Raw genomic sequence first — 14,673 nt, 5'->3', positions numbered from 1 at the left:
AAAAAAAAAGACAGTGCTTCTTCATATTTTGATACTTGGTACAGCCGACAGTCCCCAGCCCGCCTCCTCACTCAGGGTTGAGGAGCCCCAAGAACATGCTGCTGTTCTCATTTGAGGAAGATAATTTTTGAAAGTGTGGTATTTACTGCTGGAGGGAAATAGGCTGGACATTAAGGAAATACAGTGTGTCCTGCTACAGAGTTGATTTTCAAACAGTGGTAATTAAGCAGCATGCATTTAATTAGAAAAGTGCATTTAGACATCAGGATGCTTCTCCTGCGGGGATTGAGCTAACTCGGAGCCACTGACTCCTTGTGTTCAGCATAATAAGGCAAAAATCCCTTCCTGTGGGCTTGCTTGTTGCTTTTCATTGGAGATCATACGCCCCTGAAGGCCTTCAGCTCTCTTCCTCAGAAGTCCCTCTGGGGACTGGGTGTGGGTCGGAATAGTTTAGGGAGGGAATGAAGCCTTGCACAGAGACAGCCTTATAAAGACTTGAGCGACTGAGTCTCCATTGTCACAACTGGTGAGAACCATTTCCGTGGCTAGGCAGAATGCACTTAAATTACAGTTATGTTCTGTGTGACATGGGAGGCAGGAAACTGTAAGCTCTAGGGACTAACAGCAATGCAGATGTGATTTTAATTTAGTTTCCTAACTAATAAAAATGGTTTTGTCGTGGGTGATTTCATCGTGTTACTGAGGGCCTATCAGGACAGTGTACACTTCTGTTCTCACCTGTGTGGTATCTCAGCCCTCTGAACAGACGCTCAGCTGCAGTCTCTCTTCACACTCAAGCAGTTGCTCCTAGGAGTGCAGGGTGCTTTTGCCACCACGGGCATCATGCACAAGGATTTCCGCATTAGGGATGCCACCCACCAGTGGCCTGTGGAAGCCATTAGTGGGTTGGAAAAGCACGTAAACAGGATACTAGGGTAGAAACCGAAGGACTTGCACACAGGTTCTGTAAAATGGGAGTTTTAGGATGTGCTGTAGGTGAGAAGCCTGTGCTTGTGGTGAGTTGTCTCCTGCTGTCTTCAAGGTGCCCTTTTTTCCTTTGGCTTTTGGCAGGTCAGCTTTAGGGTGTCTTTTACTTTTACTTGGGTTTTCCTTGGAGTTTCGTAGTTGGAGTTCATTGACCTTCTTGGATGAATAGACCCTATGTCACTCATGAAGTTTAGGTTCTGAGGAATCCTGTTTTAAAATCTACTTCTGCTCCAGACTCTCCCCTCCTCTTCCCAGAATCCCTACTGTGTGCATATCACCATGCACAGGGCTGTGTACCTCATTCTTCAGTTCTCTGTCCTCCTCCTCAGAACACGTAATTCCACTTGACCTGTTTTAAGCATGCCTCTTGTTTTCTCCACCCTGATGAGGTCTGCTCTTTATCAGAGTCTAAGGATTAAATGAAATCAGACTTGGCTATCACTAGCATGGTACTTCTTATATTTAAGACACTTGTGAGGTCTGCATTGTATAGACAAGGGAAAAAAAAAAAAAAAAAAAAAACTCTTCAGGAAGATATGTTTCAGAGCATTATCTTTTGTTTGCAACAATTAGTTGTTTTCTGGCCAGAAATAAAAAGTAATAAATACTTGTAAATCTAATCCGACAAGAAAGCATACATCTCTTTCCCCTCCTATAACTATAGAAAATGTTGCCCACCTTGATTTTGATAGTAGCAGTCATCTAGTTTTACCTGACCTTTACCATGACCTTTCATTCAGGTGTGTGTGTGTGTGTGTATGTGTGTGTGTGTGTGTGTGTGTGAGTACACAGATCTGTTCAGGTGCATACAACCATGTCAGTACTGTTGCTCTCTGCCTTGTTCCCTTGAGAAGGGCTTTCTCATCACCAAACCTGGAATTGCTTAACTGTTCCTCAGCAGTTTGGGTACAAGTGCGTGTGGCTGGCTATACCTGGCTTCCTGTGGGCACTGAGAAGTGAACCTAGGTCCTCAGGCTCTTGCTGAGTTACTTTCCCAAGCTTTACTCAGCAGGGTTTCCCTTTTTATCTTTTTTGTTTACAAATACAGTATGTTCTTTCTCTAAAGACTCCCCATTTTCCATTTCTATGGAAGATTTTGAACCCTTCCCCTACATAAGGAACTTTGTGCCCCTTTTCTAGTTTTGCTGCTGTGGGCTGCCTACACAAATGACCCTTCTTTATGATTGGTGAAGCCCTGTTTACATGAAAAGTTATAGACTATGCTGCTCCAACACTTAGAAAATAAACTTAAAATATATAAGGTTCAAGCCATCTGGTAAATTTTTTACATATGTGTATTTTTTTAGGGGTGGGAAGTGTTTGTTTGTTTGATACTTGACAGAGTCACTGTATGTAGTCTAGGCTGGCCTTGAACTCACTGTATAGCCTGTGCTGGTCTTAACTGATCCTTTTCTCAGCTTTCTTAGTAGCTGGGATCATAGGCCCACACACCAGGGCCAGTGTGTATGTGGTAGCATACCGAGGCTGCTGTCACAGAAACACCCACGAACTCTGAAGGGACTGATAGACTGAAGCTTGGGGAAACAGCATCAGAAAGAAGGCCTGGCATTAGCCTGTGCTGAGGGCAGTTTTCTCAAGCCAAACCATAGCATCTCACCACACTTCTGAGCTTTGACTTTGAAGTCAAGGATGACTTCTTAGAGGCTAAGGCTCCCTTAGCCTTCAGTCCTGTCCTTGTATAGAGAAAATTGTTTATTATGATTTCTGTCTCTCTTTAACTGTTCTTGGAAGCTGTGTACTAGGGAAAACTGTGGAGGACAAACTTCCTTATGGTTCCCTAGAGAGAAAACTTCCTGCTTGTTCTCACAGTCTCTCTCGACCTCAGTCCACTAATTTTAGTTGTCTCTAACCTGTGGCTTCCTGCTTCTCTGTGGACGCATTCCTCAGCTGAGTCTTGGCTTCCTGCATTCTTTGTAACCGTCACTGAGCATTGCCCCTTATACATGCAACACGCCTTTCAGCGTTGGTGGCTTTCAACCTTCTGGTTAATTTTTTTAAATCATTTCTGACTCTGGCTCGATTGTATAAGGATATAGTCTTTAAGATCTTAGCTTACCTAAGTAAACTAAGTGCATACCCAGTCAGTAAACATTGGCTGTCTATCTTAGCAAATATAATCAAATGATTGAGCTTGATGACTTAGTAGTTAGGTAACAGTACTTTTAAACTCTCTGAGAGTTTTGCATGTTTAGATCATATTCACCTTCCCTCCACCAGTGCTTCCAGATCCACCCCCTTCCACACCTGACCTTGTATCCTTTTTAATTTTATTTTTTAAGCCCATGAAGATCAATTTGTATTGCCTATTATTAGGCTTTTTTTTTTTTTTTTTTTTTTTGCGTATGGTGTTGCCCTGGAGTATGGTTGGTTGGCTTACCAGGGACAATACTAGTAGAAAATTGTCTCTTCCCAGTAGCTAATTTGTCTCTTCCCATAGTTCCATAGCTAGGGCGGGACTTCATACCTAACTTTCATCATTAAACTGGAATCTGGTTTGTCAAGACTGCTGTGAGTTTATCTGTGCAGCTGCCTGCCCCACTGTGTCCACTGCCTCTGGCTCTTACGTTCGTCCTGTTCCCTCTTCTACAGTGATCCTTGAGAAGAGGGTACAGTATATGTATTCTGCTTAGGGTTGAACATTTTTGCCATCTCTTGCCTTCTGAACCTTGGTCAGTTGTGGGTCTCCATGCTAATAACCATTTGCAATAAATAGAAGCTTCTCAGATCTATGGGAGCAACTGTAAATCATTAGCACTGTGCCCATTTAGCAGAATCACAGTAGCATGTTTTCTCCACAGCCTGTGACCTGTACAGACTAGGTTCTTGGCTTCATAATTATGCTGAATATGAGTTGTATCTTGTGGAATACGACTTAACTTCAAGCTAAGAGTGACTGGTTTCTCCCATAGTAATTGTGCCACTGTTACACCAGAAGCCATGTTTTACCAGGGTAGGTCTCTTTGTAGCTCATCCCCTCTAGCATGCATAGTACCTTCCAGCACTGTAAAAGCTAGTCAGCTAAGGCTGTAGCCTCAGGTAAGTACCAGCTATGTTCTCTACATGGTGTCTTTAGCAATAGCATCTTACTCTGAAATTCTAGAGAGTAACTAACAGTATTGGCAATGGCCTGTAATGTTTGGGGAGGCAGGGGTAGGGTCTATAGGATCTCAACAGCCAACAACTCTAAAAGAAATAGCCCATTTGATAGCTTGTGGTATCTGATAGGAACACTATTGCCCTATGGTAGGTAACCCTGTTCTAATTCGTGTATTTGAGTGTGTGTGTCTAAGCTTCTACAGTCTGTGATCTTTATAGGACTTTTTAAAAGGTCTTTAATTATCTCTGCCTGTCTCCCTCTCTACCCTGCCCTTGGTTTCCCCACCCCCAGTTTAACCTTCCCTTTTAACCCTTTATGTCAGTGTGTTCTGTGAGCACTATCGAAGTACTTCTGTAACCTTTCATCTTTCACACTGAACACAGAGCTGGCCAATCGGCCCATTTTAACCAACTTATCAGAACATAACTAAGACAACATTTTGTCTCCTGTAGAATTTTTATATTATATAAAATAAAGAAAAATTCCAGGTTCATTATTCATGACTAGGTAATTTTTTTCTTATAAATTAAACTGAGTCCACTTAGAGTCAATCACTGTACTATGAGAATCCTATACATACTAACCTCATTAAGTGTTTTTAATTTATTTACTTCTTATCAGTTTTTAAATCCTTGAATTTGCATTTACCCTTTAAGGGTTACTGTCCTGGGATTTTCTTGATTTTTAGTTATGTGTATGTGCTTGTGTGTCTGTGTGGAAGTGTGTACATGCTAGCGCAGGTATCTGAGGAGATCAGAAGATGGTCTATTCAGAGTTACAGACAGTTGTAAGAATCCTTGCCCAATGGGAACATGGGTGCTGAAGGTTGAACTTGGATCCTCAGCAGAGCACAGCACATGCTCTTAACCACTGAGCACTCTCTTCAGTCCTCCCCGTCCAAGTGTGTCATACTTCATCTGGTCATTTATGCAAAGCAGTGGCTTCAACCTTCCATGGGCCAGCATGTGAACATAATGAAGGGCTTGCATATCCAATAGAGCGGCTGCTGTGCCCAGCTGGATGCTGGGCTGCACCGGTGTTATCTCAGGGGAACTGGAACATGGCCATTCCTAGAAACTCCTGTGTGTCAAACAGTAGTTGGAGGCTGGGAATCAACTTAGCCATTTTATCCTTGTAAAGGGCAGACATATCCATGCGTGCTAACACCAGAGGGTCTTCTGTCATCTTTGCCCTGCAGGTGATCTTTATGGAGCTATAGGCTCTCCAGTGAGACTGACTCGCACCGTGGTAATTGGGAAGCAGAAGGATTTGGTCCAGCGCATTCTTTATGTGCTGACCTACTTTCTCCGTTGCTCTGAACTGCAAGAGAATCAACTGACCTGGAGTGGGAATCATAGTGAGGATGACCAGGTTATAAATGGGAGCAAGATCGTAACCGCCTTGGAGAAAGGAGAGGTGGAAGAGTCCGAGTATGTGGTTGTTACGGTGAGCAATGAGCCTGCTCTGGTACCGCCAGTCCTGCCACCAGGGGCACCTGAGAGGAGGAGCCCTGAGCCTCCAGTAGTAGCTGAGCTCCCAGAAGGCATCAATACTAGTGAACTGGGTCACAAACCTGAAAACAGATGCAAGAGGCCAGAGCAGAATTCTGAGGCTGTTAGCGTGGGGTTCCAAGAAGCAGAACCTGGCAGTTCATGGACACCTCAAGGCACATTCTGTGAGGACAAACAGAATGACCAAGAGGCAGCCCAGAATTGTTCTTCAAGACCTCCCAGCTGTGAGGTACCCAGGGTAAGCAGAAGGGTGGACCAACAGACTTTGCATGCAGAGCTGCATGGGGAGATGCTAAAGAAACGAGCAGAGCGGTCAGCAGCCTGGCCCTGCCCTGAGAGACATTCCCAGGAGGATCCTCCTGTAGAGAAAGTCACTTTCCACATTGGGAGTTCCATCTCTCCAGAGTCTGGCTTTGAAAGCTGCACCAAAAGAATGGAGGAGCGGTTACAGGTCTGTGGACATTTTCATGGGGCCAGTGCCTCTGCCAGGTCTAGCATGGACACGGGCCTGACTCAAGACCAGCAGGGCTCTGGGTGCTCCTTCAAAGCTGACCTTCAAAGAGACTTCGCGCCTCAGGACCACTCTTCAGGGGGAGAAGGTGTCTCTGAGGACAGAGGCCTCCGAGCCAACATGGCACCTGCTGTGGGACAACTTAGCCGAGTTGACGGCCCCCTTCCGCCTACCACTTGTGCAACAGGAAGTGGCCAGAGACTGCCAGAACAGACTAGAGATGTGCAATTGAAAGGTGACAAAGGACCTTCATTGGAGCCTGTTCCAAACAGATGTAGACAGCAGGGTGGCCTGCTGATTGCTGCAGATGTCCCCTATGGGGATGCCGGTGGTAAGGCGAGCTACAGGAGCGAAGGAGACATTCCCAGGAATGAAAGCTTGGATAGTGCTCTTGGAGACAGTGACGATGAAGCGTGTGTTTTAGCCCTGCTAGAACTAGGTCACAGCTGTGACAGGACTGATGGGTCCTTTGAAGTGGAGCTGCCTCTGCCAAGGTAACACTGCACAGGGAACTGGGGTCTGTCCGCAGCCTGACGCTGTGACCGTGCTAGCCACTCATGATCGCTGTCCGCGGATCACATGTTTTTCTCTTAAGTATTAGAGGTATCACCGCCTGCGTTCAGGGCTTTCCAGCCTGCCTGATCTTCAAGGATGCTTACCCTCTTGGTGCAGCTAAGTGCTTGGACAAAGGATGGGTGGTTGCCTTTGCAGAAACGCTTGGGCAAGTGAAGAGCCACAGTGGTCATGCTTGCAGGGAGAGCGTTCCCTCATGTCTCATGTCTGTGTAATGTGTATGGCTGGCTGTGGATGTCTTGCTTCTAAGGTGATGATAGATCACCTCACTGAGGCTCCCCCCTGCCGCTCAGGACCGAACGTTTCAATTAAAAGATAACTTCTGTTCTTCACTGTGGTGGTTACTGCTGTCTGCAGATAGGTCAGATTCATAAAGCCATACTGTTGGCACTGATTCCTCAGCTTCATCCTTCTGACAGAGACTGGATGGTGCATGTTCAGTGTAATGTATAAGAATACGATCCTAACAAGTCTACATGGACTAACAAGTCTAACTATGTAGCCTAGGCTAGCCTTAAACTAAGGATAGGCACCTCCACATCTGGCTTAAGAATGAAATTTTAACTAGCCATGGAAATAGTATGTTTTTTTTTTTCAGGCTTCCATTTTAATAAAGAATTAACCTCTTTTTTTCGAACTCCCCCCTTTTGTCACACTTACGGTCTTCTCACTAGAAGACCCTGATAAGAACCACAGGGAAACGATATTTTCTTGTATCATTGGAGGTTTTTCTTCCATTGTGCTATAAACAGTTTGTGCTTCTTGAGGCTATGTACTTAATATTTCAAATGTTGTTTTAGGTCTCAGAGTACCAGCAAGCCAAATGTTAGAAATTTTGGCCGCTCGCTTCTGGCAGGTTACTGCTCCACGTATCTGCCTGACTTGGTGCTGCACGGAACCGGCAGCGATGAGAAGCTGAAGCAGTGCCTGGCAGCTGACCTGGTCCACACGGTGCATGTAAGTGACCAGTGTAGGACCACAGGGTGGCCAGCAACTGGGTCCTCATCTTACATCTGCATGAAGGATTGCTTGTGAGGACACAGTGACATGACAGCCAATGAGGTGTAACTGAGAGTCTGGGGACTCTGAGCAGAACTGCAGAGTCCTGGAGCAGGAAAAGAGACTGCTGGCCTGTCTGGGGACAGGGAGGAAGGTGGAGCATCTGGCTTCCGGTTCTCTCCTCCATCCTCCAGTTTCCTTTGCAGGAGGCCAGAGAGCAAGGGCACAGCTAAGGCGCAGACCTCTGCTTTTCTACAGAGGTCAGCCTCCTGGAGCCAGAACGGGATGGGTAGAGTTAAGTGAGGGTGATGGCTTTGGGCTAGCCTGGCAAACAGATTGGCAGAGGATGAGTGACAGTTTTATGTCTTCAGAAGGAAGACTGAAGAGATGTTGTCTGTGGCTTGCTTTTTATCTAAATCTTGCAAGTTTCTAAAAGCAATTACTTTAACTGATTTGTCATTGAGCTCACTTTGATAGCTGGGTGGAGGGGGCTGTAGAAAGATTTACAGGTATTAAGGAAAATTGCCTGTAGCCACTGCTAAGTGCTTTTCTGTTATCTGCAGCGTGACAGGCGCTGAACACTTACAGAAACTGTGTCAATGTGATGGACCTGTTTTTAATTGTGCTGCCGTTGGGCAGATGCGCAAGCATAGCTGTGTTACAGTTAGAAACATACGCTGTTTTGTGCAATGGGGAGAACCCTTGTTGCCTCATTCAGATCGTTGGAACCTGGCTTTATCTCCTTGTTGCACACTCTGTGTGTTAAGGAAGAGTTTTTGCAAAGTAGAGAAGAAGGTACTGTAGGTTCCCTTTGGCCTTGAGCATCCAACCAGATACAAAGCAGACACGGGTTAAACAGGCTAAGAGCTCGGATGGGAAGCAGAGATCAGGATCCAGCACCCCATAGAGGTAAAGAGCTGTAGACAAAGTACCTAGGATCGAGGCAGGGCTTTCCGAACATACATGTGCTTACCCAAATATGCCGAGTCCCACACACTTTGTGATCAGACACCATCCCTCAACGAACAGTCCTGGAATAAAACTGTGAAGCCTCAGTTATCTATGAGTAACTTACAATTCCCTTTATTCTTATCATCTCAGAGGCGGGGTCATTGATCCATCCCATAGAATATGCTCAGGGCCCCCCTTGCAAGGTTTCATCTTTCTGCACTGTCCTAAGTCTGCCTGTCCTTTGTGTGTTTGGTGCATGTTGGGACATGATGGGACCCTGTTTTATGATGTCACTTCCTGCCTGTATTCTTATATGCAGAGCCCTTGGTTGTTTGCTTTCTGTGCTGCTATTGGTTTGAGTTCTAAGGATGCTGGTTTTGCTCCTTGAACCTTTACGTCACCAAGCCTGAGTTCTGCTCCTGACAGAGGCTCGGATAGGCTGTAGGAGTTAGTGGGGTTGTCCTCGGTGACATTGAGCTCATGAGCTGCTGCACATTTTCCCCAAAGTACCCAGACTCACTTCCTAACTGCCATGGAAAAGCAATCTCCTACTTGATAACCACCTCCAGCTTATCTGTGACACACAACTCATAAAATTTTGGAATTTTTTTATAGGTCGTCAATTTCTAATTTCTGAATATTTGATTTTCATCTTGACCGTCTATCTCTGTAATTCTTATATTTGAGAAAATAGCCATGTCTACATTATCATTCCTCTTAGAGCTATTCCATTTTCATTTTCTCCCTTTTACAAACAGTAATTTTACACTGTAGGAGCTCTCATTTCTTTAAGCTACATAATCATCTTGAGAGGTTAAATTTTATTAGGCATACTAATTTATTTCATGTGCTTACAAAATTCAGTCATGTGCATGGTGTTACAGGAAATTGTAAAAATATCTTTATATGTTTTAATAACTTTGTATGTCCAGTTAACATTAGTGGATTTTTAATTTTATGTAACAAACTCATCATGAGTTTTGTGTTTGTCTGTTTGTTTGTTTAAGACAGAGTCTCACTGTGTAGCCTCACATTCTGAGCAATCCACCAGCATCTGCCTCCCAAGCCCTGGGATTATAGGTGGGGCGCCATCATGGTGGTCTAGAGTTTTGATTTTGAAATGGAGTTTCATGTAGACAGCCTCTGTGACTCACACTCTGGTCTGTAACAAGATGTAACAAGGGCTCTGGGTATACGATACAGGCATGAGGTGACATCACCTTTATTCTGCTTTCTCTTTAAAAGCCACCTGACTTCCAGGTACAAATACTTGGGACAGTGATGTGCTGAGCTGAGAACAGTCAGGAAGAGAAGCAGAGAAGCACGCGAGAGCTGTGCGTGCGTGATGCTGAGAGCCCATGGGGGAGAAGTGGGGAAGTCCCACACCACTTGCTTTCACCACCTGAATTGGGGGTATAAATAATTTCAGTCTCATTCCAGGCTTGGGACGTTTAATTCCTTTTAAAGAAGGATTTTCAAAAGCAATTGTTGTAAGTTATTGATTGTTTGGTTTTTTTTTTTTTTTTTGTTTTGTTTTGTTTTTAGACTTATTCATGGTTTTTGATTATAAAATCTGGCTTTATAAATATGCACCGTATAACCACAGCAGAGTAGTTTTCTTTGAAGCACAGGGAAATTTCTTTCTAGTACATTTAGTATCAAGAGTATCCTTTTGTTCTTTCTGTTACCCTGCTCTCTTACAGAAGAGGTTTTTGCCATTTGTTTTCATGGCTTGCATTGTCTTTCAAATACTAGGCCCCAGGGTTTCGCAGGTGTTTAGCACTTGCTGTTTTTCAGTCTGACTTTGTTTGAACTCTTTGCCTCCTAATACATGTTACCCAGCTGCTGTAACAACCCAACGTAACTTTTCCTAGCAATTAGACGTATACTTTCCTCCACTTTCCTCTTCACTGAGTGGAAATGTGAACCAGCAACTCTCTCTTCCTGTGGCCCTTGGGCAGCCTTGTCTGTCTCCTGTCAGTGTTGGTGACTAAACTGAAGGCAGAGGAGGGCGACAGACCAATACCAGCAGCACCAGCTTGGCTCTGAGTCCTGGTGTCACTACCTGCCAAGATTTTCAATTATGTCAGCTAGCGTCACTTAAACTAGGGATGATTTTAAAGGACACAAGAACAGGGAAGCTGTGGTGCACTGAATGGATAAGAGTTTGCTTTCCAGGTTGGGGAGAAAGCTCAGTAGGTAAGTGCTTGCCAGACAAGCATGAAGACATGTTTGGTCTCCAGGACCCATGCCAAAAATAAGCCCAAAACAACTACAACAAAAATCAAATGGGTGTGGTGGCATGCGCTGGGGAGGCAGAGGTGGGAAGATCCCTGGAGCTCACTGCTGGCCAAGCTTAGCCTGCTCAATGAGATCCTCATGAGAGAACATGTCTTGAAAAACTAGCTGGATGTGTGCACGGAGCACCTGAGTTTGACCTCTGGCCTACATTTGAGAAGTTGGGCGTCCAAAAGAGGCAACCTAGGTTTGAATCATACTCAGCTCTTAAGGCTTTGTGGCCTTTGGGGGAAGTGTTCCTCCTATAAAATAAAGCGCACTGATATCACTTGAGTTTGAGATCCCATAAGCTACGTCAAGTGTTGAGTACAGTGCCTGGTACACACTACTAAGCACCTATTTAAACAGGAAATGTGAAAAGGCCTTACAAATGGCAAAGTAGTGTGAGATGTTCTTAACAGGTAGGCAACAGTATGTTAGTTAAAACAGTTACGTTCAGAGTTTAGAAAGATGTGCAAGTGTCCTCAACGCTCTCTTGTTTGGTTGTGGGAATTGGACACAGAGAGCACCTGCTAGAGGTGACTGAACTAAGCCAGAGCATAAATTTGTCCTTTGTTACATAACAAAGAGTTGGCTGGCTTCTCTTACATCAGGTAAGGTCATCGGGACTAAGACTGGCATCCTAACAGTGATCTGGGCTTCAGGCATTTTTTTCAGACTTGTCTATAAATAACAGTTGGGTATAGCAGCCTGTTCCACTTCATTTTAAGAGCAGCAGCAGATTGACTCCAGAAATACCACATAGGAGTCAGGAGCACAGATAAGGAGCTTTGCTGAAAGCCTGGCTGTGATACATGCTCATGAATACTAATTAATTCACGTGGGCAGCCAACCAGCCAGGCTACAAAAGAACAGCCTGTCCCATCAGACAAGAAATCATTACTTAAGTAGCACATAGTATTAAATGCCTCAGGTCAGATCAACAGGCTAGAGAGGAAACCATTTTGGATGAGTCCCTTGTTTACAACACCCTGGCCGTTTTCATTTCTCCAGGTTACATTAGTAACTGGGGGGGGGGGGGGGGGGGGGCGCTGCAGCTCTGCCTTCTGCTGCTGTAGCCCTGAAGGCAACCCACCTGGGACAGAGAGATGTGTTTAGAGGGCTTTTAAATGAAATGTGTTATGTTGCTGTTTGTTTTTTCATACATCATCTTACCATGTAGCCGAGGTGGGCCTTGAACTTGCAAATCTCTTGTTAGCCTCCTGGTAGCTGTATAGTTCTGGGATTACAGGCATTTGTTATCATGCCCATCTCACTTGTCTGTCCTCTCCCTCCTTCCCACACACTACACGTGCTCGCTGAACGCTTACCTCCAACTCTTAAGATACATGTCTGACCTGTAACTGGATTTTGTTGCCACTTTTTAGTAATAAAAAGAGCAGAGATCTTTGCAGATGATCAGGGCTATTATTTAGTGAGACCTTTGCACAGCATGTGTATATACACGCACATGCCTTCATGCATGTACATCAGTATGCACACATGTTCACATAGGCCTGCAGTTACCGTCAAGCAGAAACAAACTGATTTTTTTTTTTTGCATTCTTAGTGTGTCGCCTGGTACATGAGAAATGCTTGCTCTTAGAACTTTTACCTTCTTAGAACTGAGTATGTTTCTTATTGGCGCTGAAACGCTGATGGGAACACGCCTTCTTCTGGGGTAAAAGGGAATGTGCATAATCTTTCTTCAGAGTTGTGGGAGAGTGTTGTGTGTGACATGTTTTTGCATTCATTTCATAGTCTCTTAAATTTATTTATTTTCATGGTCATAAGAGTTTTGCCTGCACAGGCCAGAGGGGGAACTGGAGTTAGAGATGTCTGAGTCATCATGTGGGTGCTGGGAAGAGCGTTTGGTTTCGTCTTGTTCTGTTGTACTTTTTATTGACTCTTCATAAATTTTACATCATGCACCCCAGTTCCACTCATCTCCCATCCCTTCGTACCCATCCTGCGCCCTTGCAACCTCTCCAAAGAAGAGAAAGGAAAAGGGGGAAATCTTGTCGAGGAAGCTGTAGTGTATGACAATGTGCCCCGTAGTGTACCGTTTTATCCACACTTCTTTGCTTGCAGATTCTCAGACTTCTGGCTTTGGCTTCTCTCTCAGGACTACGTCTTCACTGGGGCTCCTCTCGGATATCCTGTTGTTGCCCCGTGACATGGAGATCCTGTAGCTCTGGATCTGTGGCACCGGCTCCTGGAACAATGTCCTTAACCTGGGCCGTCTCTACAGTACCTGCATTTCCTTTCTGTCCTTAAAGGAGACGAAGCCTTTTCAGAGTTGAGCACATGTCTACTTTGATTTTCCCATTCTCATTTTACTATGAGATACTTAGATACTTATGTCCGCCTCCACTAAAGGCTGCAAACCGTCTCTGGCGTTGGATGGCACTTCATCACGGGACTTGGTTCAGGGACTCTGCGACCTTGTACGCTTGTTGCAACTTCAAACTGAATCTGGTCTCAGCCTCGCCATTGAGCTGGTGGCCACAGGCAGAATGTGGGTATCCGCCACTGAGCACAGCGGGCAGAGCACACAGGCCCCTTTTCGCCCCTCCAGCTCATCACACGCAGTGCCGCTCTTCTTCCCTGTGTCCATAGTGCTCATGGTGTCTTGTGGTTCTCAGAGGCCTCAACCTCCCCGCAGCCCACAGTGACTGCTGCTCTTGCTGCTCCTCCTTTCCCTTAGTTTGAGATGGGATATTGCTTTGTAGCCCAGGCTGGCCTTGAATGCGAGCTGTTCTTGTCTGACCTACTAAGCGTTGGGAATACAGCTATGCAGTCATGGAGACGCTTGTCTCTTATCATGTGACAACGCTTCATTCTTAAGTGAGTTCTCCATGGGAGAAATCCTGCTAAACAGATGCAGATAGCGGTGTGATGTATAGTTGTTTCTTCTCCGTCTTCATATGCACTAGCAGTCTGGTGGCAGCCTCTTGGGTTTCCTGCCTGGCGTCGCTCTCCATGGTTGAAGGAGGTAGGCTGGAGAGGAGCGTTGTGCTGTGGCAGACTTACTTTATCTGTTGAGAATCACTGGAGTGTCTTTCATAGGACAGGCACATCTGTATTACTCAGCTGTAGCCTCAAGTAGGAGGATTCCAGCCACAGGGTGCACCAGAGACATCGAGATGGCATCTCCCGCCAACATGTATGAGAATGTTGTTGGAGTTTTAGCATCCCCAAAAGCCATGCTTGTCTACCATCCCAATATACCAAATAACCAGACAATGGCCAGCAAAAGTGGTAACCTTGTCATTCTGCAGGATACGAGCTAGCCTGGCCGGTCTCTCCCCAGCAATTGCTACTGCTTCTGTACAGCTTTAGGGAGGGATCCCAAGAGTCCTTAAGCAGTGGGAGCTCCTTGGGGCTTATTGCATTGACTTTCTGAACCTTGTAAGTCTCAGTTCCTGAATCTTAATAAGCTTCACTCTTTCCAAGAAGGAATGTTTTAATTCTAAGAAAATCTTCACCCAGCAGTGTGTGTTATTACACACTGAGCTTGTGAGGTTTTGATACATATATGTATTTGATAAGATGTGATCTTAAAAAATTTCACATGAGCAAGTACTTGGAAGGTCAAAGCAAGAAGATTGGGATTTTAGGGTCATCCTTACTGCATAGCAAGTCCAAATCCAGTTTGAACTACATGAAACTCTTTCTCAACATGTCCCCAAATCTATTTAGTAAACTCTGCCATTTTGGTATAGCTAATAAGAAAAGGTTTATAT

At 45.0% G+C, this 14,673-nt stretch overlaps 1 protein-coding gene across 1 annotated transcript in view; it reads left to right on the top strand.

Moving 5' to 3' along the window:
- Positions 1–14,673, top strand: part of FNIP2 (folliculin interacting protein 2) — a 98,796-nt gene that overhangs the window by 68,731 nt on the left and 15,392 nt on the right. The window contains exons 14-15 of the mRNA XM_080916280.1: positions 5,304–6,621; positions 7,501–7,657. Coding sequence (XP_080772406.1) covers positions 5,304–6,621; positions 7,501–7,657 — 1,475 coding nt within the window. The remainder of the gene's footprint in view (positions 1–5,303; positions 6,622–7,500; positions 7,658–14,673) is intronic.

This window comes from Micromys minutus, assembly GCF_963924665.1.
Source record: "Micromys minutus genome assembly, chromosome: 4".
Taxonomy (NCBI): Eukaryota; Metazoa; Chordata; class Mammalia; order Rodentia; family Muridae; genus Micromys; species Micromys minutus.
The sequence above is the reverse complement of the archived record's forward strand: the minus strand, read 5'-3'. Positions and strand labels throughout refer to the sequence as shown.